At 35.2% G+C, this 26,549-nt stretch overlaps 1 protein-coding gene across 1 annotated transcript in view; it reads right to left on the bottom strand.

The window, feature by feature from the left end:
* Nucleotides 1-26,549, bottom strand: part of LOC118200668 (uncharacterized) — a 34,805-nt gene that overhangs the window by 7,080 nt on the left and 1,176 nt on the right. Inside the window, exons 2-3 of the mRNA XM_085811447.1 lie at nt 18,440-18,582; nt 2,864-15,980 (exon numbers count right to left, since the gene is read on the bottom strand). Coding sequence (XP_085667573.1) covers nt 6,661-7,818 — 1,158 coding nt within the window. The 5' untranslated portion in view covers nt 7,819-15,980; nt 18,440-18,582 and the 3' untranslated portion in view covers nt 2,864-6,660. The remainder of the gene's footprint in view (nt 1-2,863; nt 15,981-18,439; nt 18,583-26,549) is intronic.

The following is a 26,549-nucleotide window of genomic DNA, read 5'->3' as shown; positions in this document are numbered from 1 at the left end:
CGAATCATAACAGCAAAGACAACGCTAGAATTAGATACATGAATTACCTTAAAAATGATGTTAAACAAACTAAATCAATTTCAAGAACTACAAATTCTTTAAATAAGGCATATCTTCTCCTTAGCATTCACTCCGCAACAACTGACATAGTGACTTCCCTTTTTTTTTTTCCAATGGCGGACACAAACCACCATAGACGTTAGCCACTACTAACGCCGGAAGCGATGGTCACATAATGTGAGGTAATATATTGTGTTACTGTTGGATTACTATTACTGATTGATTGATACCTATTACGTGCCTCCATCCATGAAGGATGGAGGATGGAGGCACGTAATTAGCACGTATTACGTGCCTCCATCCTTCATGGATGGAGGCACGTAATAGGCGAGCCACCGTTACCTCCTATGAAAGGACAGACGATTTATAACCATGCCTTTGCCGGGATTTGAACCCGAGCTCTTCGGCACGACAGTCAGGATCACTAACTATTTTCCCGTCTGGTAGGTAGTGGCATTTAAAGGCCCTAACCCCTTAATTCATTAGTAGAAAATAAAATGAACTGATTATAAAATATTTCATGAAAACTCAATATGTTACAAATTCAGTAGCTAAACACATAAATTATCAGTATTTATCCTTAAAAGATACATATCGGTAGTCGAGAATATAATTCCATCTAAACTGAGATTACGTAACAGAGAAGTTCTAAATAAAACCTCAAAAAAGCGTTTAAAAGTGAAATATTTCTATCCTAGCCATTTATTTAAAAGAATAAATTTCAGAGATCCTATAAAATTCCGTGATGCTGAATACTAAAGCGTGTAAATTAGATTGTTATTACAGTATCATATCGCACCTAACCCAGTGGGCCAGGTGTTCCGTCGATGGTGAAAAGAAAGAAAGTATCATCGGTACCCTATTACTTGCATTAATTTTCCTAGTGTAATTAATGAAAATAATTATGAAGAATTTAGCATATAGAATGGCAAATTATATAAAATCTAGAAGTCTGGAAAAACTTTAGAATTCATGAATTTTTAGATTAAAAACTATTCAAAATTAAAAATGTTGTAGGAGAACAAATATTTCGCAGTTTAAAAAGCAGATGTAATGTCTTTTCTTTACTTATCAGCACCAGCTGAACAAGCATTTCGACCAACCGCTATGCGAAGCGTAAAGTAGAAATCAAATGTAAACTTCCTTGTTAAATTAATTCTTTCTGAGAACATTCCGTTTTCAAATTTACCATTTCTGAATAGTTAAGTAATTTAGCAAAATTAGCTAAAAATAAAGCCCAAATATTTTTCGTGTCATTCTTGTTTCTAAGAGTATATGTGTGTTAATCTTGTATATAGTATATAGGTAAGAATTGTATAGTTTATTGGTACTTTGAATTCTTATTTTGAAGCAGGAGACATGAAAAATGAGCAATGCCCTCCCCGGGACTCGAACATAGACCTCTTGAATACGCGCACAGTGTGCTAACCGTTACACCGCGAAGGCATGCCAGAAGGAGGAAGAAAATACCTTATATATTTCCCCTTTTAAGAGCGACTGGGGATTAGGAGACCCAATCGCCAAATCATGGTGGTGATCAACTATTGTCCACCACCTTTTAGTTCAGGCGCCACTGTAGAGTCATTAGGTTTTTTTAATGCTGGAGCCATGAAAAATGAGAAATACCCTCGCAGGGACTCCAACCTGGACCTTTCAAATATGAGCCGAGTTTGCTGCCGTTGCACCACGAAGGCATGCAGAAAGGAGCGAGAAAATACCTTATGGAATATACGTAAATACATATTTATCTTATATAAAACGTAATTATATTCTTTTAAAAATCATGCTAAAATTTGTATGACAAATTAATATACATGTTAAGTGAAAGTAAAAATGAGACTTCTCTTATAATGATTTACAAATACAACATTTAGATTCATATTTCATTAGACTGGGTGATTTTTGACACCACTTCCGGATAGCTGTTTGTAATTAGTTAATCTATGATGATACGGTAGTGATACTCTAAAATCAATTAAGTGAAACGTGAAAAATTTACATAAAAATCTGGTACTTATTTTTAGATATAGTATCTCATTTTGTGTATGTTAATACAAAATGTTTTTGCCTTGTTTACCTCCTATTCAAAAAAATTCATAATTCTAAAACCTTTGATTAGAGAAGCTTATTTTTCAAATGAATAATTTCATATCGATTTATTTTATTTACATTTAATTAGTTCTTAATATTATGTGTTTTTTCTAAATATTTTCAACGAACATTTTTCATACAGCACTGGCACAAAGATTGAAATGCTAAACTTTTAGCATTTTCCCGTCGTTCTTAATACTCTTTTCCTGCTTTTCTATTTACTACTTTTTGAAAATTTTCCGGATTTCAGCATTTTATTAGTATTCCTAAAAAATAAAGTTCGTACTTTACGTAAATAGGCTACAAAGTTTAAAAGCCATGACAATAATTTAGAGAAACATAAATGGTTTATTATGAAACAAAATATAATAAGGTCAAATTTTTTATAACATAGTACTCTAAGAATAGTTTCAATATAACATAGCATAAAAATTAGGAATATCAAAAGCCTAAAACCACGAAGCTACAAAAAGCACCAAAAGCCACACCCTAGTGTAGCTCACAGAGCTCTGAAAACACCATCGATATGACCTGGAATTTGTAAAAACTATACGGGAAATACGTTAAAAAGTTAACTTCACTGAATCTACTTTTATGAGCTGAAAAATATTAAGCGAGTTAATGAAATACTTAATAATCAATTTTTGAAATAATACTAAAACAAACGGCGTTAGATGTTTGCGTACACGGAAACGTTATTTAGTAAAATTACCTCTGTTAGAATATCCAAGACAGTAGTCGCAGGTTATTACTAAACAGATAATCATGCTAACAACTCTCACCTCCATAGCTTAAATTTAAAACCTAGGCCGCAAATCAGCTATATGCTCCGTTGTGTTTTAAAAAAATGGTAGCAAAATTTAAGTGACAAACGAAACCGATTTTTATTTTCAATGGTTCGAAAGTCAAGGAAGGAGATAAAATTGTGACCGTGAGAAATCTATATCTATATAACACAGGAATGACTTATCACCTTGCCGTTTCAAATAGACTCTTATCAGCCGAGGAGGAAATGATATATTCAGATATATCTCAAATTGAAACTCTATTAAACTTACGATATGATATGCTTCAAAAATTAACAGGTATTGTTTTTCTTTCCTTAATGGTTACAAATTTTTTTTATTTATTTTAAAATTGGTGATTTTGTCGACTTTGATGAAAGAGGAAAAAATCTGTAATTTATAATTAATTCGATATTGGTATTTCATATCAAGAAGAGATAACTGAAAAACGTATTGAAGAAATGTTAAAAAATAAAAAGAATAATTCTCATAAGCAGCCCTTAAGCTAGCCCGGTAGTTCACTGGGAAAAAAAATAATCTTTCACCGATGGATTTTTAATCATGAAGTTTCGCAGTTGATTATAGAAAGCTAAATACCATAACAAGATGTCCAGCCTATCATTGACAATAAGAGGACATTACTCGAAAAATTAAATCAACAAAATACATGACGACGCTAAACCCTGGATATTTTCAAATATATGTGAAACCAGGGAATGGGTAAAAACCCGCGTTTATATTCAAATCAGGAGTTTATGCCTTTCTGAAAATGCCGTTTGGCTCATACAGAGCATCTGCTACGTTCCAGTACACTGCGCATATTATACTAAGACTTGTTTTCGAAAAATGTACATTTACTTGCTTAGACTATATAACAGTTACTAGCGACATAATAGATGAACTTATTCGGGATTTATACGAAGTGTTTTCGCTTTTAAAAGAAGCAGGATTAAAAGTAAACACGGATAAATTAAAATTTGCTGCCAAAGTACTTCGTTATTTCGGCTCTAAGTTATCTCGGGAATCGAGAGGGAAAATTTCAAAATTGTTGCAATAAAGAATTGTTGCAATAAAAAATTACCCTCCACCTAATACAAAAAAAAAAAAAAAAAAAAAAGGTTGGCCTCATTTTTTTGAGTTGTGCTGCTATAAGAACACTTCTCATCAAAGACTTTGCCCACAGATCGGACCCACTCCTACATTTAAACAGAAAGAGAGCCAGGTTTACCTGGTCGACTGAAGCGCACACAGTTTTCGAAAAATTGAAAGTAGCTTTAAATCAACCCCTAGTATTGAAATTCCTTAAAGCGGGTGGACAGGCCCACCAGCGGCCGAGCGGTAAAGTCGTTGAACACTGGTAGTTCGGTCCGAGGTTCGAATCCTGCGAACGGGCTGGCTGCATGGGCGTTTTCGTGGTTTTCCCCATGTGTAACGTGTATACGAGCCAGTTTCCCTTAGAAAGTCCCCCACGAAGGCATCCCTCCCCTTAGGCAGATAGCCCTCGAGGCTTTGCCATAATCACACATACACATACCTTAAAGCGGTTGGAAATTAGAAATCTTCGCAGATGCATGAGACTTCCCGGTAAGATCCCTACTTATGCTAGACGGACAGGTGGTGACAGGTGACGGAGGACGGGGACGCCTGATGTTTAACAGAGGTAAACAGGCATATGTCCCGCGCCCTCCCCTATCTAGTGGCAGCAACTCCCAGGAGCCTCATGAGGCCACCTTGGGAGTTTATTGAAGAATTTTACGTAATTGTACATGGCCATACAGAAGCGTCTTAGGAATACATTAGTTTTGATCGATAGGCGGATGATTTGTTACATCTTGGTTTTTAGACACTGTTAGACACTAATTACAGCATATACATACACATACAAGTACATACAATTGCACATATAAAGATACATACAAAACACTTGTAAAACACATATAAAAGCACATATATAACACATATAAAACATGTAAGCACATTATATAAAAATAGAAATTAGATACTAGTTTGCACACACTTATACAAGTAAAACACATACTTATAATGAAACATATTTAAGCTAATATATAGTATACACTTACACTAAAGACACATTTAGATCATTTAGACACATTTAGATCACATATCACATGTAAAATGCGCAAATAAACATACATAAAGCATGCAGGCACACTGTAGAATATTAAATTTTGTTATTAGATGATATAGTAATTACAGATGAAACTTTACTCTGGAGAATACATTATGCAATACGTTATATCAGGTACACAATACTTATTTAATTTGAATAGATATGCAGCGCTTTTTATATACATAATGCTTACAGAATTGATACACAATGTAAAAACAGATACACTATGCTTGTAAAGCATTAGATATTAGAATTTATACTGCGCACAATTGTACAAACGAAATAAGACACTATACTACTATATACAACACAGTTATGGTGTACAATTATGCAAACACAATTATATTAACGTATTAAAACGCAGAATAAAACACTATACTATGGTATATAGCACAATTGTGCACAATTATATAAACACAATTATACTTACACATTAAAAAAAAAATCTATACTATTGTATACACACAATTATAGTACGCAGCACCATGCATGCTATGTTGCCAAGCTATATATTTCTATGCGAAGCTATGAGATTATACAGGTAATGCAGATACAATATTGATAGATATAGATGAATTATACATTATGCATATGTCATATACAGTGCAGATATAATACAGATAGTTTGAGTAATACAGATATGATGTGCAGGCAATAACTGTAGTGGCGACACTATGTTATAGAATGCGCTGAGCTTATTTTATATTATATTAGATGCACAGTGTTTATTGGATTAAAGTAGGTACGCAGTACTTTTTATATACACATTGCTCACAGAACAAATGCACAGTGCAAAGTCAGATACACAACAGGTTGTAAGGTATTGCAGGTAGTGCACACGCAATGTAGATAGTTGCATAGTAATTATATGCTTTATATACAGCAGATACTGTGCAGAATTTGACAAATTCAGTGCAGAATGAGGTGCATATTTATTGCAGATAGTTTGTATAACGCGTTTGTGTAATACAATACTGGCAATGACTGTAGGAGAAACACTATGTTGTAGAATACACAGTGCATATTAGTATTGTAATAGATACATGATGCTTGTTATATACACAATGCTTACAGAATGGTTACACAATGCAAAGTCGGATACACATTTGTTCTACACTGTTCAGTTAAGCATGGACTAGCATGGACATGCAAGTAGTAATCTGTGATTAGTCAGTGTTGAGCTCTGTACACTGTTGATAAGTTCTGTACACGATTTGTCAGGGCGTTCCAATTACTCTGCGCACAGTACCTTATACACTGATATATAACTTGCAGTTGTTGTAATAACTGTGGTTATTCCAGGAAATACTTCTATAGATATTTCAGTCGTTGTAACTACTACAGAGACACAATGCAGGTAGCAGTCTGTTCATAGTCAGTAGTTTGCTCTATACGCCGTAAGTGAGTACTGTACGCAGTAAGCAGCTATGTCTGCAGTTATGTTGCAGTGCAGTTATGTTATAAGCGCAGCACATAATTTAAACATATTGTAAGTTGCATTCAGCTGATTGTCAGTATAAGAGACTGTCAGAATTCTGTTGATGATTTGGTGAAAGCTGACTGTGGTTGCTTTATGAGACGCCTTAATTGACGCTAGTTTGGTTGGCAGATATCTTGCCCTAGGTCGTTGACCTGCCTAATTATTTGGCAGATCTTTTTGACCGCTGGTGGGTGCTTAATGATGAATCGTTTATATGATTCTATATTTGTGGCTGGGAGTGGTAGGTGTAAGTTGGATGTAAGGCTGCATTCAAATATGTAGTGGTCGGGGGAGCCAGTTGCCCCGCAGACGCATATATCTGTCATCGAAATTGCATGTCTTTGAAAATAGGATGGAAATGGGCCGTGCCCCGTAATATAGTATGTCAAGGGTGCAATGGCCTGGAGACGTTCGTTGTCTACTATTGGGTAGAATCCATGTGTCCTTCTTCCTGTATCACAGTTATCCCACTCCTGTTGCCACTGTTCTTTGCTTAGTTCTCTTAGCTTTCGCTTTAAATACGAAGTCGGGATTGGAGTTGTCACCTCTTGCGCGTCGTTGTTGAGTGCCGCCTCGTTTGCTAACTGGTCTGCCATCTCGTTACCCTCTATGCCATCATGTCCTTTCACCCAGATTAGTTTGATGTGTGTTTGCATATTGTTACGCAGGAGCTGTTGGATTGCTATAATTGTGGGTGAGGTATGGTGGTGATTCATGATTGCCTGTAGCACTGACATGCTGTCTGTGTGAATTTCGGTTGCTGCTAGATTGATATCCTGAGCATACTGAATTGCAGCTGCTATTGCCACAGCTTCTGCCTGGAAAATGCTGTTGTGGGTAGCGAGATGGCCTTTCCATTTGCTTTCCACTCGGTCATTTTTGAAGTGAACGAAGGCGCATCCCACTCCATTGTCATGCTTTGATCCATCGGTGTAGAATCGTGAGTTCACATGTGGAGTTTCTCTGAGAGGCGTTGGGTGTTGTGCTGTCACGACATGGATGCCTTTACTTTTGTGTGCCGGGTGCACATACTGCACACTCCCTGGTAATTCATACTGTGTTGCATGGAAGGCGGTGCCAGCAAAGTTGGCATCTTGTTTTAGCCTAATTAGGCGCTCATATGCAGCTTCTATGCTGGCCTTTATGTGCAGGGGTGTTAGTCCCGCAAGGACCGTTATTGCACTTGATGCCGTTGTCCTATATGCCCTACTTATGTTTAGAGCAAATGGCCGTTGTATTGTTGTCAAGAGTTTGATCTTGCGACTGCTCATTGGTTGCGCCCATATAGCCGATGCGTAAAGAACAATTCTCTCCGCTACCGTTAGATATAGCAGTTTCTGTATGTGAGGGTTTTGCACCCCAGTTTCTTCCCTGGAATTGTCTGGCTTTCTTAGCTATATTTGCTGTCTTGACTCGCTTGTGGTCTTGAAGGTGGGGCAGCCATGTGAGACCCTGATCCCATGTAAGTCCGAGATACTTTATGGTTTTTGAGATCTTTAGATTTCGTCCCATCAATTTTATACACGGCCGTCGCGTTGGATTAGTTCTCGGTCGTGGGATGACTACTGCCGTTGACTTCTGTGCGGAAATGATCAATTTAAGTCTACTGCATTTATCTGAAAATATGGAACAGGTTTGCACACTTTAGTAAGGTACGTAATCTAACTCAAAGAAACTATACCACTACAGAAAGAGAAAAGTTAGCAATTCTTTTGGCGGTTCAGAAATATTGAGTTAATTTTGGGAAGACACTCATAAATGTTTATACAGACAATTCGGCCGTGGTTTATTTGCATTCCAGGAAGAACTGATCACCAAGACTCATAAGACGAGCCTTAAATTGAAAATACAGCTTAATGATTAATCATATTCCTGGAAATAAAATGTAATAGCAGAGGCGCTATTAAGAATGAAATTAAATGACGAAGGGAATGAAGTCAAATGTACAGTGGTGACTTATTTAGGAATTTAGATTCTAGCGAAACAGTTGCAGAGTTACAAAGAGACCAGGAATTTAAAAATATTTATGCATATTTAAAAAATACTGATCATTTTGAACACCAGGATACGACGACTATTAGGAACAGTCTATGAGACTATGCGCAAACTATGAGATTATTGATAACATTTTGTTTACTCGTAACAAGTAATAATGACGAGTTAGGACCGGTTATCCCAGCGAGTTTAAGATTAATTATTTTTCAGCAGCTGTTGACGCGCCAATATCAGGCCATCTTGGAATAAAAAACTAGTTCAGAGACTACGAGAATCTGTTTATTTTCTACAACTAATTTTTTTACTGAATATTTCAGGTCCTGCAACATTTACCAGTTAGTTAACGATATTAATTATAGCCCGGCCGGGTGCTTAAATAGCAAAAAACAACTTTCTCTAATGAATTAACTGGAATTGATCTACTGGGTTCCTACCCCCACAGCGAAAACAATTTAATTTGTGTTGCTTCGTAATTGCTGATCATTTTTCAAAATAGATAGAAATAGTTTCTCTCAAAAGAACTTCCGATAACGTTGTTTCAGATAATTTCTTAAATAAATTTATATTTAAATATGGAGCTCCGTTTTTATTAATTTCGTATAATGGAAAACAGTTAGTCAAATTTTCGAGGACCTGTGTTCAGGGCTTCACAAATAGTATTTTAAGGTGATTCCTTATCGACTACAATCTCGCAGAGTCATTAGTTTTTTTTTTTTTTTTTTTTTTTTTTTTTTTTTTACGCAGGTAGACGTAAAAAATGTGCAATGCCCTCACCGAGTTTCGAATGCTGGACCTCTCTAATAAGCGCCGAGTGTGCTACCATTACACTACAAAGGCATGTTGAAAGGAGAGAGAAAGTACCTTATATATTCTCTTTTTTAAAGGGAAAATGAGGATTAGGGGATCCAGTAGCCATATCCTAGTGGTGACAAATAATTGTGCACCACCTTTTAGTTCGAACATCAATGCAGAGTCTTTTTTAATTTTTTAGATATCAGGAAATTGAAGACATTCGCACCTCTTTCACTGGGATCTCGAATATGCGCCGAGTGTTGCTACCGTTACACCGTAGTGCACTACCGTCGAAATCGCAAAGAAATTGAACAAGATATCTTGCAAAAAGATGTACTTGCAGCAGCTACCAGATATAATGCACAGTCCTTATGAATAATTGTATACTATAACAGACTAAACATTAAAGGAGTAAATTTGCTGGTAGATCCATGATCTTATGTAAAATAGATTATCATACCCCAAAGGTGAGAATTGTAGATGTTAAATATAAAGTACAAAGTAGCCTCATAACTAAAAGAGACGTACATAAGGAAATGAGGATATGTTTGAACCTACTGAGGGTGCCAGGGAGTAAAGTCAACATGCAGAATCGTCAAGTTTCAACGGCTGCACATTCCTTACAATTGATATGGAAACATATCCTCATTTATAGTATCACAAGTATTAGTGATCTCTCTTCCAGCAACAGCTCTCGTGCCTGCAGCAGGATTATTGCCAAATGATTAGCCAAAAGAATTTAGCAGGATTATTGCAGTATACCTCCTTCCCTAGCGAGTGTTCTACAATATATTTCTCTGCTTACATCACACATGAAAGATTGGAACGGTCCATTCTCCCACGGTTTCCAGTTAAAATACTCAGCATTGAATAGTAGTCTATTCGGAAATCGTCTTCTCTTCTTCCTTTGAACAACTTCGTTTCCAGCAGCTGCTTCTTTTCCATTCGCAGTCCCATTTATGAAATATAGTCAGCGAGCTAGAAGTTCGATTCGGTAGCGATGCCTGCCACTCGAAATTCGCACAAGGTCTGACCATTTACCACAGCGAATCACCTTTTACCTACCGATATCAACAGCACCGACCTCAATACACCATTTCCGCACACACATTCCATTACACAATCTGCTTATTTTGGTCCTCTGGATTTGTCTTTATACTCATGCCAGTTATTTTAGAATCTCCTTATATATGATAGTTTATATGTTTTACCTCTGCATATCATTTGCTTTGCGCTGCAGTGGCGAGTTCCAGAATAATGTATTCTTATGTAAAGTCTCTTCGGTTGTAAAATGAGCGATTCGCCTGGAGATGAAATGCGCATTGTGAATAAAATATATTTCAATCCTTATTTTATCTTGTTCAATGTACAGTACAACTCCAATTATCCGAACTCTGACTATCTGAAACGCTTTCAGAATTTAAGAAGCAAATTAAAAGGGAAACGTAGAGTTGGACAATCAACGATTTCATACATTAAAAGGAGCAAACCTATACCTGTAAACTTCGGGTCACTGCTTGGAATACCATAAGATAATACCATAATACCAAGATGGAAGTTCTTCAAGAAAATCAATGAAATCAGCAACAAACGAAAATTTAGAAGATGTCGTTTTCAGGTGGTTTCTGCAGCAACGTTCTATGGGAAATCCAATCTCGGGTACGATTCTTTGTGAAAAAGCTAAGATCTTAGCTCAGAAACTTGGTGGTTCATCCTTAAAGCAAGTAACGGCTGGCTAAGAAATTTGAAGGCACGGTGTCCGTCAAACAACTTACTTTGACTGAGATGTTCAGCAAGCAATGACTTTCAGCACTTGTAAATAATGTACAGTACGCTATATAACATGTACGTAAAGTGTTGCCTTTTCATTTTACTTAATTAAAACCTCTTTTTTCTTTTAAAATAGTTTTTTTCTTCCATTTTATACATACACTTAATTAGAGTGTAAGTAGACCCTTTCTTCGGAGAAAATCTAGTTATCCGAATAGGATTCGGTCCCAATTGATTTGGATAATTGGAGTTCTACTGTATGTGATTATTTTAAATGAAGTGTATTTTCGATAATCCTAACTAATGTCGGGAAGCAACGGACGGACAATTGAAAAACACAGATAATCCAAACTATCAGTTTTCATTCATTTTGTACTTGTTTATTTCTTACAAAATTCAGCAATTGTACTTTGTTTTTCAGAACGTTTTAATGTTTGTCGAATTTCACTGAGTATTTTTCGAATTGTTACTTTATCATTGTATTTGAAGTCCAATAGAGTTTTAACAAACGTCGTCGCTGTCTCAGGAGTCAGTATCTTCTTCACTTGAACTTTCAGTATCACTCTCTGCCTCTTCTGTTCTTGTAACATTTGAAACGACATTGAATCGAATTTGAAACGATATCCGCGTTTTTGAATTCATTTTTTACTTTTAAAAGTTTAAATCAATTTTTTAAAGAATAAGAAGAAAATATGCAAAAAAATACGTACCAAACAAAAAGATCCCAGTGATCAACCGAAACGATGCCTTCGACTACGTATATGTAGAACAAATCATAAGACGTAATCGTTGAAATCAAACCTAAAGACGCAATTCAGAGGATTTAGAACATGCTTGGACTTAACGTCTGTTTTTGTGTTTTACATACTACCGCGCATAACGTTGAGTGTGCCTGCGTAGCCACCTCCACGTACGAATAATTCGCAAACTGGAAAATCACCCCCCCCCCTTTAATACAGAGTCCCATCGTCTCATCACCTTTCAAGTCCCATCGGTAAAATCGCTCATTTATATTCAACGTGACTTTTAAGCTCTAATTTTAAACTTAAAAAAAAAAAAAATGAAAAAGTCATAATATTTTTGTAAATTTAATATGAGATGTTTCTCATGCATAAAGAAATAAAATAAAAAAGTTTCAAATGCTTTTTCAAAAAATAAAGTAATTTGGGATATAAAGGGTTAAATTATCCACTGAACGCCAAGCCAAGCACAGCAGCATTTATTTTGGGGCTGTACCCGCGAGCTGGATCCGCTTTTGGATTTAGGATGTTTGAAGATCTGTGGTTAATTCACCGTGTTCGTTTAAACTTGGGTGAATGAGAGAAATTTGCTGCTTTTTTGTTTGAAAGGAAGTTGAATAGACTTTAATGTTAAAGATTATAAGCAAGTAGTTTTAATTTAATGGCGTGTTCTATTAGTGCGCCCACCAGCGGCCGAGCGGTAAAGTCGCTGAACATTGGTAGTTTGGTCTGAGGTTCGAATCCCGCGAACGGGCTGGCTGCATGGGCGTTTTCGTGGTTTTCCCCATGTGTAACGTGTATACGAGCCAGTTTCCCTTAGAAAGTCCTCCACGAAGGCACCCCTCCTCTTAGGCAGATAGCCCTCGAGGCTTTGCCATAATCACACACACACACACACACTCTATTAGTGCAGTTAAAGTTGGGGATAAAGAAATATTTTAACATAATAGTAATCGCCAGAATCGTAAGCCCTAACGTCAGTTTGCTGGTTTTTATCTCCTTGCTGCTAGTAGGCTTAAAACAATAATTAATTACATAACTTACATCTCAGATTAGAAAATCTCGTCTGAGAAAATTCTGTGAAAAATCAGAGAAAATCTTTGAGTTTTGTAAACGCTGAATTTTCGAAGTTTTTTTGTCATTTGGATCTTTCTAATTAATTTAAATATTTTAACTCAAAACTTTAGAAAAATAAGTTTTATTGAAGTAAAACAGAAATTTCAATTCAAATAAGAACGAGGTTATTGCAATTTCAGTTGTACCTGGATCAACTGGTAATGACCCTGTAAATTCATTAGGTATTTTTGAAGCAGGAGAGATGAAAAAGACCAATGCCCTCGCCGGGCCTCGAACCACGGAACTCTCGAATACGCGCCGAGCGTGATGACCACTACACCACGAAGGCATAATAAGAACGCGGGAGAAATACGTTATATGCTTCCCCTTTTAAAAGGCGACTGGGGATTAGGGGACCCAATCGCCAAATCTGGGTGGTGGAGAATCATCATCCACCACCTTTTTTTAGTTCAGGCGCCATTGTAAAGCCATTAGGATTTTTTGAAAGCATGAGAGATGAAAAATGAGCAACACTTTTGTCGGAACTCGAATCACGGACCTCTCGAATACGCGCTGAGTGTACTGACCACTACACCCAAAGGCATACTAAGAAGGCGGGAGAAATACCTTATATACTCTCCCTTTTAAAAGGCGGCTGGGGATTAGGGGGCCCAATCGCCAAATCCTGGTGGTGAAGAATCATCATTCACCATCTTTTAGTTCGGGCGCCAATGCAGAGACATTAAGTTACCGTATTTACGCGAATCTAATGTGCATCGTTTTTGGCCAAATGTAGTACTCAAAATTGGGGTGCGCATTAGATTCGATGGCGCATTAGATTCGAGTGCAAAGTTCGCCGATGACGTCAACCGAATTTAAATCGTAACAATGGATTACTGTATTTCTCGACTACATTTACCGTTACATTTATCGTTGACACATTATTGCATACTGCAGAGTACGTAGTCACGAAATGGAGGGCAAGCAGAGAAGAATGTCATATGACGCTACTTTCAAACGTAAAGTAATTCTTTATCCTGAAAGAAATGGCAATAGAAAGGCTGGGAGAGAGTTCAACGTAGCTGAGAGCAATGTTCGCTTGTGGCGGCAACAGAAATTGGCACTGTTTGCAACTAAAACTAGTAGAAAGAAATTCACTGGCCCTCGCAAAGGAAGACACCCTAAAATTGAAGAAAAAGTTTTGGAATTTGTACGTGAAAGGAGGAAGAATGGACAACCTGTGACTAGCGACATTATAAGAAATAAAGCAAAAGAGGAGGCTGAAGTTCTTGGAATACCGAAACGACAGTGTAAAGCTAGCCGTCGATGGGTGGATCGGTTTACGAAGCGGATGGGCTTATTTCTAAGACGCCGTACAACAATATGCCAAAAGCTTCCTGCAGAGTTTGAGGGAAAACTACTAACATTTTAGCGGTATGTCATCACACTTCGGAAGGAAAAGAATTTTTCAATGGGGCAAATTGGCAACGCTGACGAGACGCCAATTTGGTTTGATATGCCTCGTAACTACACCATTACGGAGAAGGGGACTAAAAAAGTTATCATCAAAATAGTGAATAAAGACGTTTACTATTAATCACTGATTGTAGAAACTGTTAGCTAGATAGAAATGTTACCATTTATTTCATGTTCATACTTTACGATATGTACCGTATATACGGTAGTGGTAATTAACAATGATTGTTTCACATAACAATAGTCCACTAATAGGTTAATTCTATGTTCTGTTACTTTATGTATAAATCCATTGTTGTATAAAATATGGTATCTAAATTTAAATAAAATTATCATACCATTGATTGATAGTTTATATACAAATCCATTGTTGTATAAAATAAGATTCAATAACTTCCTCATACCATTGATGCGCATTACATTCGCTGACAAACAATTTTTTTATTATTTAAAGTTTTAAAATGGGGATGCGCATTAGATTCGCATAAATACGGTATTTTGAAGCAGGAGAGATGAAAAATGAGCAATGCTCTCACCGGGACTCGAACGACGGACCTCTAGAATTCGCGTCGGGCTTGCTGACCACTACACCACGAATGCATGCTAACAAGGTGGGGAAAATACCTTATAACCCGCGAGCCGAATTCTATCAGTATGTCTTGTAAAATCTGCCAGAAATTTTGTAGTAATTAGTGCTTTGCTGTTTCTCGAAAATTATCGAAATTTTACATGTATATTCATACCTTTGGATATAAGTAATTTACTATTAATAAGGTCTGTATAATTCTGTTAGCTCATGCCATGATATACTATAAACGCTGCTTCGCGTATATTACACCAGTTGTATAGCAGTTAAACTATTTATTTCCAGATGTTAAATGAACTACTATTTAGAAATGGTTTTATCAAATTATGTAGAGAAAACAAACTGCAACATTCGAGGGTTTTAATTATGTATTTCATTTATCAAATTTCATTCATATTATCTTAATAAATACAGGTTTGTTTTAAAAAGTGGATTGTTAGTTTTGGTTTTTGAAAAGATTTCAGATTTTCAAGCCACAAATTTGAGATTTCAAATTTTGTTTTTATTAAAAATATTTTTTTATTATTTTTGTCATTTGAAAGATTCGAGAAATGTGATTTTCGAGAAGTTTCGAGAGATTCGAGGAACTCAAAATGCTGATCTCTAATAGGATTCGAGAAAATTTAGCGATCGCTCCATTTCTTGAATAAATTTGGCAGAGCTTGAATCTATCAAAGACAGAATCTTTTAATCATCTGTTATGGCATCTTATGTAATTTTGTGTAAAAATCCAGGTTCGTATAATGTCTAATATCAGAACAGTCTCTAAGCGCATGAAAAGATTTATTACCGTCGTTAGTTTGCATAAATTAGATTTTAAACACTGGACTTGAATAATATCGAGGTTCAGTAAGGAAGTACTTGTGCATTTGAACTTCAAGGTACATCTGCCAGACCGTAAATACCATCAAACAAAATCCACTTGTTATGACGACTGTTGTGCATATTATTATGAACCCGAGGATTGCATTATAAAGAAGTTCCTGCAAAGCATTGTCCCCGAAAGGATTGGTATTACCTGAAAGAAAAAAAGTTGTGAATAATCAAAATTGCACAAATAGTTTTAAAACAAGTTGAAATAATTCCAAGCAGACTGTTTAATCTATGCTAAAAAATGACTTTTTTTTTTGGTAATACTTTACAAATTAAATGTTGCCATTCCAATATGATTTATTTTTATTTGAAGAAAATATTGTTATTTTAAGGAATTACTATCTCTCACAATACTATAGATTTGGTAAAATTATAAAACAAAGATTTTTTTTTTTCCATGACAAACATTAAGTATTTTTAGTACAGACGATCTGTTAGTCTCGAAACGGCATTTTGCATCGTTTCACTATAAATGGCCGTTTCACTTTCAAATTGTTGCCATCAAACATTATCAAAAATTATATCTACAGATATTAAATAATGAAGAATCTAGAGCCATCAAATTTTGAATAACTTAGTCCTTCACCCAAATATGGGCACCTGGAAGCTCGAATTTGGAAGTTGATTTGTTTTTATTGTCAATTTCATATTTTTTAAAACTTTAATGAATTTCTGATAAACAAACTCGGCGATCTCAAAGATTGCAGTGGCAGCACTGTACGGAATTTTTTTTTTTTTAATCTCCAGCGCTCGACACTATCGGAAATTCTAAAGGTATGCTATTTTTAAATACTTTTAGCAGAAAGGGTTATCAGCCCAAACGCGTATGTGTGTGTAAATGAAAACACACGTGTATGTGTGTGTAAATAAAAACACACCCCTTTGGGCATAATATAAAATTAGAAAGCTTTCAGATTTTTTTCTATATTTTTATTTATTTTTATTTCGTTGAACTTCTTTTACTTATGTTAAATAATTGCTTATGATTTTTTCTTTTTTTTTTACAAATATAATGATTCTTTTAGCAAGTTAATTTCTGGTAAGTTCGAACATCGAAACAGTAATACATCTACAGCTAAAATTTCATTCTGTTTTTTTAATTATACAAATTTCAGAAACATTTACTAATGAATCATAATTTTGATTTTAATAATGGTATTTTTTAAGTAATGATATTAAGCTCATCTGAGGATTAAAATTCATCATAGTTAAAGAGTAACAAAGTAAAAAAACTGAAACATAAATCTCATTGAAAGGTTTTTACCACTCATATCTAACTGGAATAATTAACTGTTTAGATCAATCTCTCGATCAGCTTTGCAACTGAAAGAAAGACAATCTCTGCAATCCTGCTTGTTCTTTTGAAAAACTGAAGACCGCACATTTTTCAAACAGTTAATATCCAATGGTCCTAAAATAGTCGACTACTAGGAGGTTAATTTCATTATTTGAATTCTTTTCCCGCATGTGCTACAGACTTTGCTTACCAGGTTTGCAAAAAACTGCTAAATCTTAAAGACTCAGAGATCCTGACAAATTTTACTATTTCTCAAAAACCATGAGCTGTAAATTATTTTCCTTAGCACTATAAAGGAATAGGGAATGTAAAGTTGTCTTATAGCCAACAAACTGTGTTATTTGAATTAAAAAAATAAGGAGTAATTAACTGATACAGCCTTCTATACGCGATGACAAAAACAACATTTGCCGCCGAACCGTATTAGTGGTTAGTGACGCTGACTGCCGTACCAAAAGGCCTGGGTTCGAATATCAGAGAAGAGATAAATGTTTCTGAATGTATAGTGTCGGTGCGGCATGGAGGCAGTCTAAATATGCGGCTAGCCGAAAGCTCTATCGAGAGGTTGATGGTAGAAAATAGAGTGGAACCGTCCCCACAAGGTCCCAAGGCGCCCTCTTGAAGCCTCAGGGAATTGTTCCGGGTTAGTGGAGGGCGCGGGACACATACCTGTTTACTGCACATACATCAGGCGTCCCCGTCCTCCGTTACCAACCAACCAACCAACCATCAAAATTGGGAGCGTAACAGGGCACTGCCACGTGTATGGTGCCCCAGGCCCTTGCCAACGACAGGCGTAATCTTAACCCCTTGCCACAATGAATTTCGTGGACTTGTTCTGATTTCAGAGATCTGATCTGATGTTATTGTCGATCAGGTGGGATACGTCACATCAACAACAACAAAACAACATTTTAGATCTTTGAGTGAAAATGCTTTTTGTGGGAATGAGCCCTTTAAGTAAATTTTTCAAAGACGCATTTCTAAAAAGTATTGCATTTCACTCCCATTTGCAACATTACTCGTTTTTAACGTGATAGTTGCTTAAGAATTTATATACCATACAAATAACAATAAAAATTAATGGAAAATTTTCAAACTGGCAAGATTTATACTGCAAGTTTGACTTAATGTCAAGGGTATAGTTTAATAAACTAAATTTTGAAATTAAGGGGTGATGAAAGTACGAAAGCTTTTTCTTATTTTTTCTTATTTTTTTATTGATCTGATTTAGAATCAGAATTTTAATCTGACAGCCACGATTAATGTAAAATTCACAAAACAAAATAAGTATGAAAAAAAATTACTTTCTGCTTTTATGGCTCTGATGATCTCGAATTCCTCTGAGGTAGTTTTATCAGCTAAGTCACATTTGTGGTGTTTCGTTTTTGCGCAACAGACAGCCACGAAGAAGCCGAAGAAAATAACCAGCATCTTCATAACATCAGATCTGAAAGATAAATTAGATTAGGAGTAGAGCTACATAATTTTTCTTTTAAATCCTTAAGAATGTAAAGTATTGTGAAGAGAATCGCTTTGTAATATGAAACGGTACTCGTATCTTATCGAAATCTTGCACTTAACTTCCAAATTATAGTAGCACACTGCTTTTAATACTAGGATAAATTAAATATTACCTTCGTTATTATTTTGCTGACAGTGTTCCAAGCATTTCTAAAGAATTTGAAATTAAATCCTGTCTTTTAACAAACAAAATCAGACAACCCAGAATAATTCGTTTTTTGAAAAACTTCGTTTAGTATAGTAACTTTTAAATTAATGCAATACCTTTTAAATAAATTCATTATGTGATTATCAATCAGATAGCCCCACAGGATATTAGAATCTTTTATGTAAGTGCGAGCTAACATTAAAGTTTAGTCTTTAGTGCGCGCTGTCAAATGTAGCATGGTCTAAACATTTTTCATTAAACACTATATTTTATTAATGTCTCCCACTGTAATGTGCTATAAATTGTACTTTTTTTATGTTTCCTGTATTGCTTATTGATTTGTTTGATGTAATAATTTGCAATCGATCACAGAAGTGGAAAGAGGAAGGAAAGTACCGAAGCAATTCATTTGCGGTTTTCTGGTGTGTACTTTATGGTGGTCCTGCCAGCAGCTGCAACAAGTAGCCGAATATGTCAGTCATTCGGGGAGAACACACGCACCGCCAAGTACAGATTTCAAAACTTCATGTTGGGAGACCTGAGAATTTGTGAACAACTCCACAGTGGTGACCACACATGTTGGATGACGAGGTTCTTAGGAAAAATCTCTCAACAACATACCTTTACACCATACTAACAATACACTCAAGGAGTAACACTGGAAAATTGAAATGAAACTTAACGAAGAAATCACAAAAACCAACAAAAACGCAATTAAATTGAACAAGAAATTCAAATTAAAAAAACTGGAATTTCAGAAATTTGTGAAGCAAATAAATGCAGTAAGAAGGCTGCTTCAAAGAAAAAGACATCCTGCTAATAAGAAAAGTCTAAATCAACTGTGTAAGCTGTTAGGTCTGTCACTATTACCCAGGTGCAACTCGACTGGAATAACTATCTACATTCGCTCTCCATCGATGATAACTCCATATGGGTAAATTAAGTAATATCCAATCTAAGTCAGAATTCAATCTCAGTCAGTAAGTTTAATCTCAATCAGTAAGTCATAAGTAAATTATCCAATTTAAGTCTGAATGGCGGGAAATGTGATATGCATGCGTAATACTGTAAGCTAGGTACAAGACCTTCTACAATAGAATTTCGCTCTTTAAAAGCCCTCAAAAGATCCATTACAATAAAACTGAGAAAGCAGAACTTTAAGCTCAGCATCTGAAATCTCAATTTTGCATTAACAAAATACATAACACAACATCTGAACACTTAGCTTCTATTTTTTATTCTAATAACACAAGAAATCAACACACAAACAACATTGATCCTATCCGTCCATTAGAAGCTTTTGGTTACATTGTAGAATTCAGTAGATTCACTTTTGTGTAAAAACTGGAATAGTAGTAACTGTACAAGAGAAGGGTTAAGAGTACCCTTTATTAAATCTTTAAAATTTACAATGCGTCAACTCGACGCTTACAAACTACGCCTCTTCTTGGGCGGTAACTGAAACCAGATAGTGAAACTAAAAATTTCAAGATATGTACAAGTGATAGAACTAAACTACAGGGCTCAGCTAGATCCCGTTTCTTAAACCCCCGTCGAAAATAGTGGCAGCAAGTAAATGCAATCAAGCCACGTGAACCAGCAATAACCAACCGTTTAAACAGCAGAGGTTGGGGTTGTAGCGTAACTCTCTCTCTTTCCTACCGAAACTCTGTTTTTAAAGCTCTTTCTGAAAAGTAGAATTTGCATTCCTTCACGCGCGCTACAAAATTTAAATATTCTGGCACTGACAATTAGGGGAATGAAGGCTTATAGGAAAGAATAGCAACTTAAATAAAATTGGTTATTTAAAATAAATATAAATCCCTACAACATGATTTTTAAATTTACGAAGATCTTTAACCTGATTCTTTCGATAGCAGCATTTTCCTGAGGACTGGAAGACGGCTGCCATAACTTCAATTCTCAATTCAAACAAGCCAACTTCTCCCCCGGACAATTGGACCCGCTTGTTATCTTGCATTAGAAAAATTATGAAAGCTATAATCCTTGCCAGAATTTATAAACATCTCGAAGCCATCAACATCTGTATTCGATATCAGTTTGGCTTTCGGAAGCAACTATCAATGTCCAACCAGTTATAAAGAGAAGTGGGGATACTTTCTGAAGCGATCCGAAACAAGAAAGTCACAAGCGTTCTTTTCCTTGATCTAACCATGGCTTTTGATCACATTTGGTTACACGCACTCATCTACAAAACACACAATCTGGACTTTCCAGATTTCATCACAACCATAACTATATCCTACTTGACAGGTAGAACTTTGTCATTTACATCTCTTGCACATATTCAATTCGCCGAGCTATATCAGCCAGTGTACCACAAGCGTCTCTTAGGGCCACTATCTTCAAGATTTATCTAAACGACATTCCATGCACACACAATATTACGCTCGTAATGCAGGCTAATGACACAGCAATCCATGCTCAAAGTGCAATCCTTAGTCTGGTCATCCAACACATTCAGAGCCACATACAAGTATTGGTTAAAAATGGGTAATTCAAATCAATATTGAAAAAAGTGGCTATTTTAATCCTAAAGAAGAAGAAAATAGCAAGAAATCTCAATTTTGTGGAACTACTCTGACCTAAGCAGATCCGTTACCTTAGGGGAATTCTAGCTAATTCTCTCGAGAGACCCCAAACATTAAAGCTATTATCCAGAAGTGCTGAGAGCGTAAAACTAAAGTGTATCCCTTAACTGTTCGAATAGCATTCTATCTGTAAATAATAAGTTACTCAGTTGTAAATCAATTCTGCGCTGCATGCTTTACTTCGCCTGGTCAGTCTGGGCTCATTGCTATAAAACAAATTGTAAACAACTCCAAACTGGCTCAGAACAGTGTTCGTCGGCTAATTACAGACTTCTCCTGGTATATTAGTAGCAATAAAATACATGCAGAAAAGAACATTGTCCATTTAAGAACACATTGTTATCATCTGGCAAAAGCTTTTCATAAACGGCAGAAGAAGATTAGTTACTGCGCAATTAGAATCTGTAACTACAACTTCAACTCAGGTAGCATCAAGAAGCCCGTGGCCATATTAAATGACCCATTTTTTGTATAACATGCATATTCTTAGTTTATTGTTTTGTAACTCCTGTTCCTGATTTTCAAATATTTTATGCATGCTCATATAATTTGTGGCATCATCTTATGCTTCGGTCATGACTATCTATTTCATTGCAAATGACCTTTTACAGCTAAATAAGTTGTTTTGCAGCAATCTATTTCGAAATTTTAAACAGATGAGGGCTAGGGCCTAAAAGACCAGGTATGCTGGTGTTTAACACTATTATACAGTCAAATCTAGAGGGGGGGCAGCAATCAAACGTGTGGCGAATTTCCCGAATGCTTCCAGGTTTCTGAGGAAATGGTCAGATTTCTTCTGCGAGAGAAGTTGTTGAATAAGTAGGTGGCTAAAAACATTGTTGACGGTCAGAAAGGAACAACCTATGGCAGTCTGTTTGTTTTTGTCGTCTCAGTACTGCAAAGCACCCTGTTTTATCGAATGCTCACGAGTGACGAAAAAAGGATCATCCATTATTACACTCCCAAGCATACCAGATACAGGTTGTCACCACGTGACTCTGTGCCGCACACCTGAAAATCACCTCTGTACCTACGAAAGTTTATGCTTTGTATCTGGTTGTCTAGTTGACAATTAGTGCATTACGAGCTACTACTGCTAGGCCACACCAACACTCAAGATACGTACTCGCAGCAGCTGCAATGGGTGCAACACGCATTGCAGCAGAAGAAGCCAATGTTGGTTAATCGTAAGGTACGACAAAGTTGGTTATCGCAAGGTACTACAAGTGACAAGGACAATTCAAAGATTTGGCTGGAAAATATTGTGTTCGTCGAACTTAGCGTCCATAATTTACAAACTGTTTCTTTCTCTGGAAAACCACCTCTGTGGAAAATCCTTCGACAGTAATGTAGGCTTAATATTTTTCTGTAAAACTTATTTTAAAACAACACTGAATTTTTGCTTTTATTCCATATTTGAAGACATTGTAATCATAGATGTACACATATTATGCAGTAGTTACTTTTTTTAATAGTGTTACTGGTAGTTATTTGTACGTTCAACTATCGAAAATAGTTAACTAAAAGTCTTCTTCCCAGTTAGTTCAGGAAAACAAGGTTCTACTGTACCTTTTTTCTTGAAAGTAACCAAGTAATGTGAATTAACAATGAAATGTATATTGCTAGATGAACGTAAGTTAAGTAAAGTAATATTTAAATAAATTGAATTAATTAATTAGCAAGTAATTATGTTTTTTTTTCTATTTTTCAAATAAAAATCTATTCTTTGCGATTTTTTTCAGTTATAAAAGGTAAACGAACGTAAAACAAATTTTTATAACTTTAATGTAAGCATAAATCTTATTTCAGATAAAACAATTCACCTAAAGTTGCTTTAAATGATGTACTAAAAGCAGAATTTTCAATATAGTTTTATTAAATGATATAAATATTTATGCGTATTTTTTTCTCCTTTGACGAAACTTCGCAAACCTCGACCTTCATTTATCTGTTGACCGTTTTTGAGATGCAGGATTATCTTTTTTTCAGTAGCATCATAAGAAGAATCAATTTTCAGATTTGAAGATAATTTACCAAATTTGCAATCAAATTCTCTTTGGGTAGATCTTCTTTCTGTCTCCATCTCTCAATCTTATCTCTCTGTATATATATATATATATATATATATATTATAATACACTTCGTGAGATGATCTTTCAAACGAGCATCTTATATGGAACCATATTTAGAATGACTGTGTATTACGCTTAATTTCAATAAACCTTCATAAAATACGGAAACGCGATGGCTTACTTTTAGCACTAATCTGAGCTATTCTTCTCAACCAAGTACGAAAACTAACTTCTGCAAAAGAATGTTTCTCGCAAAAGTGACTCTTATGTTATAAGGAGATTAATGAAGGCTGGGCATTACTGTAACGGATTCAGGTTTCGAATCCCAGCTAAAACCCTGGGTAATTGTGACTGTACTATTTCTTCGAGCTGCAATTCCAAATTCCTTGTCTGAGTATGCTAATTAGGTACGAGAAGAAAGCTGAACTTGAATCCAAGAAAATTATCCCCTTTAATTACAAGAATAGAAGTTAAGAATTCAAATAATTTAAGTGAAATATTTCTAAGTTTACACAATCTCTCTGTCACACACACAAAAGAAAAAAAAAAAAAAAAAAAAAAAAAAAAACCTTTAATCTTTCAGATTTTATTACAGACACATACGCGCTTCAAGAGCATTTGGGACAATGCCACTTTGGACTAAAAATATTTAAAAACAGCATATCTTTAAAATTTCCGATAGACAGTACTGCGCGCTGGAGATAAAAATATTTTATTCCCTACAGTGTTGCCACCTTTAGCTTTGAAATTGTTGAGTTTTTTTTAATAAAAAATTCGTTATACAAAATATAAAATGGATAATAAAACAAATTCGAAATTCCGAATTCGGGCTTCCAGATACCCATGTTCGGGTGGGGAAGCATATTATTCAAAATTTGATCACTCTAGGTACCGTTGTTTTTTCACAGTGCGAGAAACCTACATATGTTCAGGCAGGTTCATCAATGTTTAGTTTCTTTAAACATAACACAGGGCGATAATATTTGGTATCAACAATTTGAAAAGTGATACACTGCATTTAGGTGATTCAACGCAAAATACCGTTTTGAGACTAATATCCATTCTGAACTAACGCCCCTTTTGGCTAAAAAAAAAAAAAAAAAATAAGAAAATAAGAATACATTTTAAACTATTTTAAAGTTTCAAATCCATCCATTTCTTGCTATATATGTGTGAAATTTCTATTACTCATAAAGCATTTGAAGAAACATTTCAAATCCCGGTCATAACACTGAGTAAATTTACGTATTCGTATTCCTTGCGTCAGAAAATTGAATGTAAAAATCGCTCTTAAATTTCCTCCGCAAAGCTGAAACTGAAGGAGGAAAATGTAATTAATGATTTCTTCATATAATAACCTTCATATTAATAACCTTATTTATTAATCATTTATATAGAATAATTTTATTTAAGAAGACAAAAGCTTTCATTGTGTTTTCCATTTCATCGTTGCTATATTTTAAAATTTTAAATTCAAATTTAAATTTTTTGTATACATCTATTAATGTTTATAAAGTTATTATTTAACTTTTCCATTTAATTTTAAAATTCGAGAAATAGATTAAATGGAATTCAAATGTTTATGTTTGAGTTAGCAATACAAGTTCTAATATTAAAAATATGAATGAAATATAACTTTAAAGAAAATGCTTGTTTACTATTAAAAAATTACATTAACCAGAATTTAAATGTTTTAAAAAATCGTTCTTAAGATGGAAATCGCATTGTGTGTACCATCAGAATTAATTCATTTGGATCTTAATAGTAGTGAAATCCAAAGAATTAAACGTAACTATTGTACAAGAAGAATTTTCTTTTTTTCGCAGTTTATTCAATATTCAAGAAAACAGTTTCTTAAATGCTTTCGTATTCATGCATCTCACGTGAAAAGGAACATCCTGTCAAATCTTTCTTTGCCGAGCGCCTTTTCAATCAGAAAATCGAACATCAGATGCGAAATCTCCTTAATTTACAAAAATATTAATAACTATTAATATTAATATTTTTGTAATGTACATTTATGAGTATGCATAATCGAACTTATAAAGAAATATATGATGATAACCTACGTTTGATTAACATGTTGATTCTTGCTGTCGTTCTTTTTGTTCTTATGATTCCTTTGTACCCTGAAAATTTAACATCCTTCAAGCGAGCATGCTCATTGCAGTAACTCCATAAGTTCAAGATCATTCCGCGTGTGATGATCAACACATGTCACATTTATTTCTAGTATATTTCTCAATTGTGCAATTTATTTATAGTCACGAAAGAGCAGAAGTTGAGACGGAAGTATTCCTTGAACCATTCCTTGACCATCAAGGTCGAATGGATAAGATTACTAAATACTAATTCAGTAGCTGAAGTCAGGTTTGAATCCTGGTGAACAGATTGGCTACATGAATGCGTTTGTAGTTATCCTATGTATAACACGAATACGATACAGTTTCTCTTAAACTCTCATTTGGCAGATAGTCCTTGCATGCTTTTTCTCAACTAAATCAAACATTAATTAGTTAGAGGAATTATCGCAGAGAGATCTCTACGACACGTATGGATAATATAAATCCCTGTAACATCCACCATCCTTTTATTTAAGAAACCAATGGTTCTCTAGTGTACTCAGAAAACTTCTCTAAACCCAAACGCGCTCATGCATTGGTCTGTTTCACTGCAGCTGTATAATTAGTAAATATAATTTGAAGCTGTTTATGCATATGAGAACTATCACCTTTGTACTATCACTTTTGTACAAAACGTAACCTGTCTCATTGCTCCAAACGATATTCTTCAATCTTTCAAGGATCCCAAACCTATCTTTCTAATCCAATGTCCGACAGTGTTTGTCTTGCATGACCATCATCGCTGCTACTATCGAGGTAGATATCCAGTTTGCGAAAATTTCAGGCTTGCAAGATAGTACATAAAAAGTTACTGGATTAGCAGTTTTACTAATATATTAGTGGCGAAGATGTGTTACTATTGTGAATTATTATCGATACCCAGGGTGATCACATAAAATACTCACTTGGAGGAACCACAAACAAGTGGCTGATCAATG

This window comes from Stegodyphus dumicola, chromosome 2 (assembly GCF_044657685.1).
Source record: "Stegodyphus dumicola isolate Sdum_Otavi_A_Nest chromosome 2, ASM4465768v1".
Lineage (NCBI taxonomy): Eukaryota > Metazoa > Arthropoda > Arachnida > Araneae > Eresidae > Stegodyphus > Stegodyphus dumicola.
This window is presented reverse-complemented; position numbering and strand designations above follow the sequence as displayed.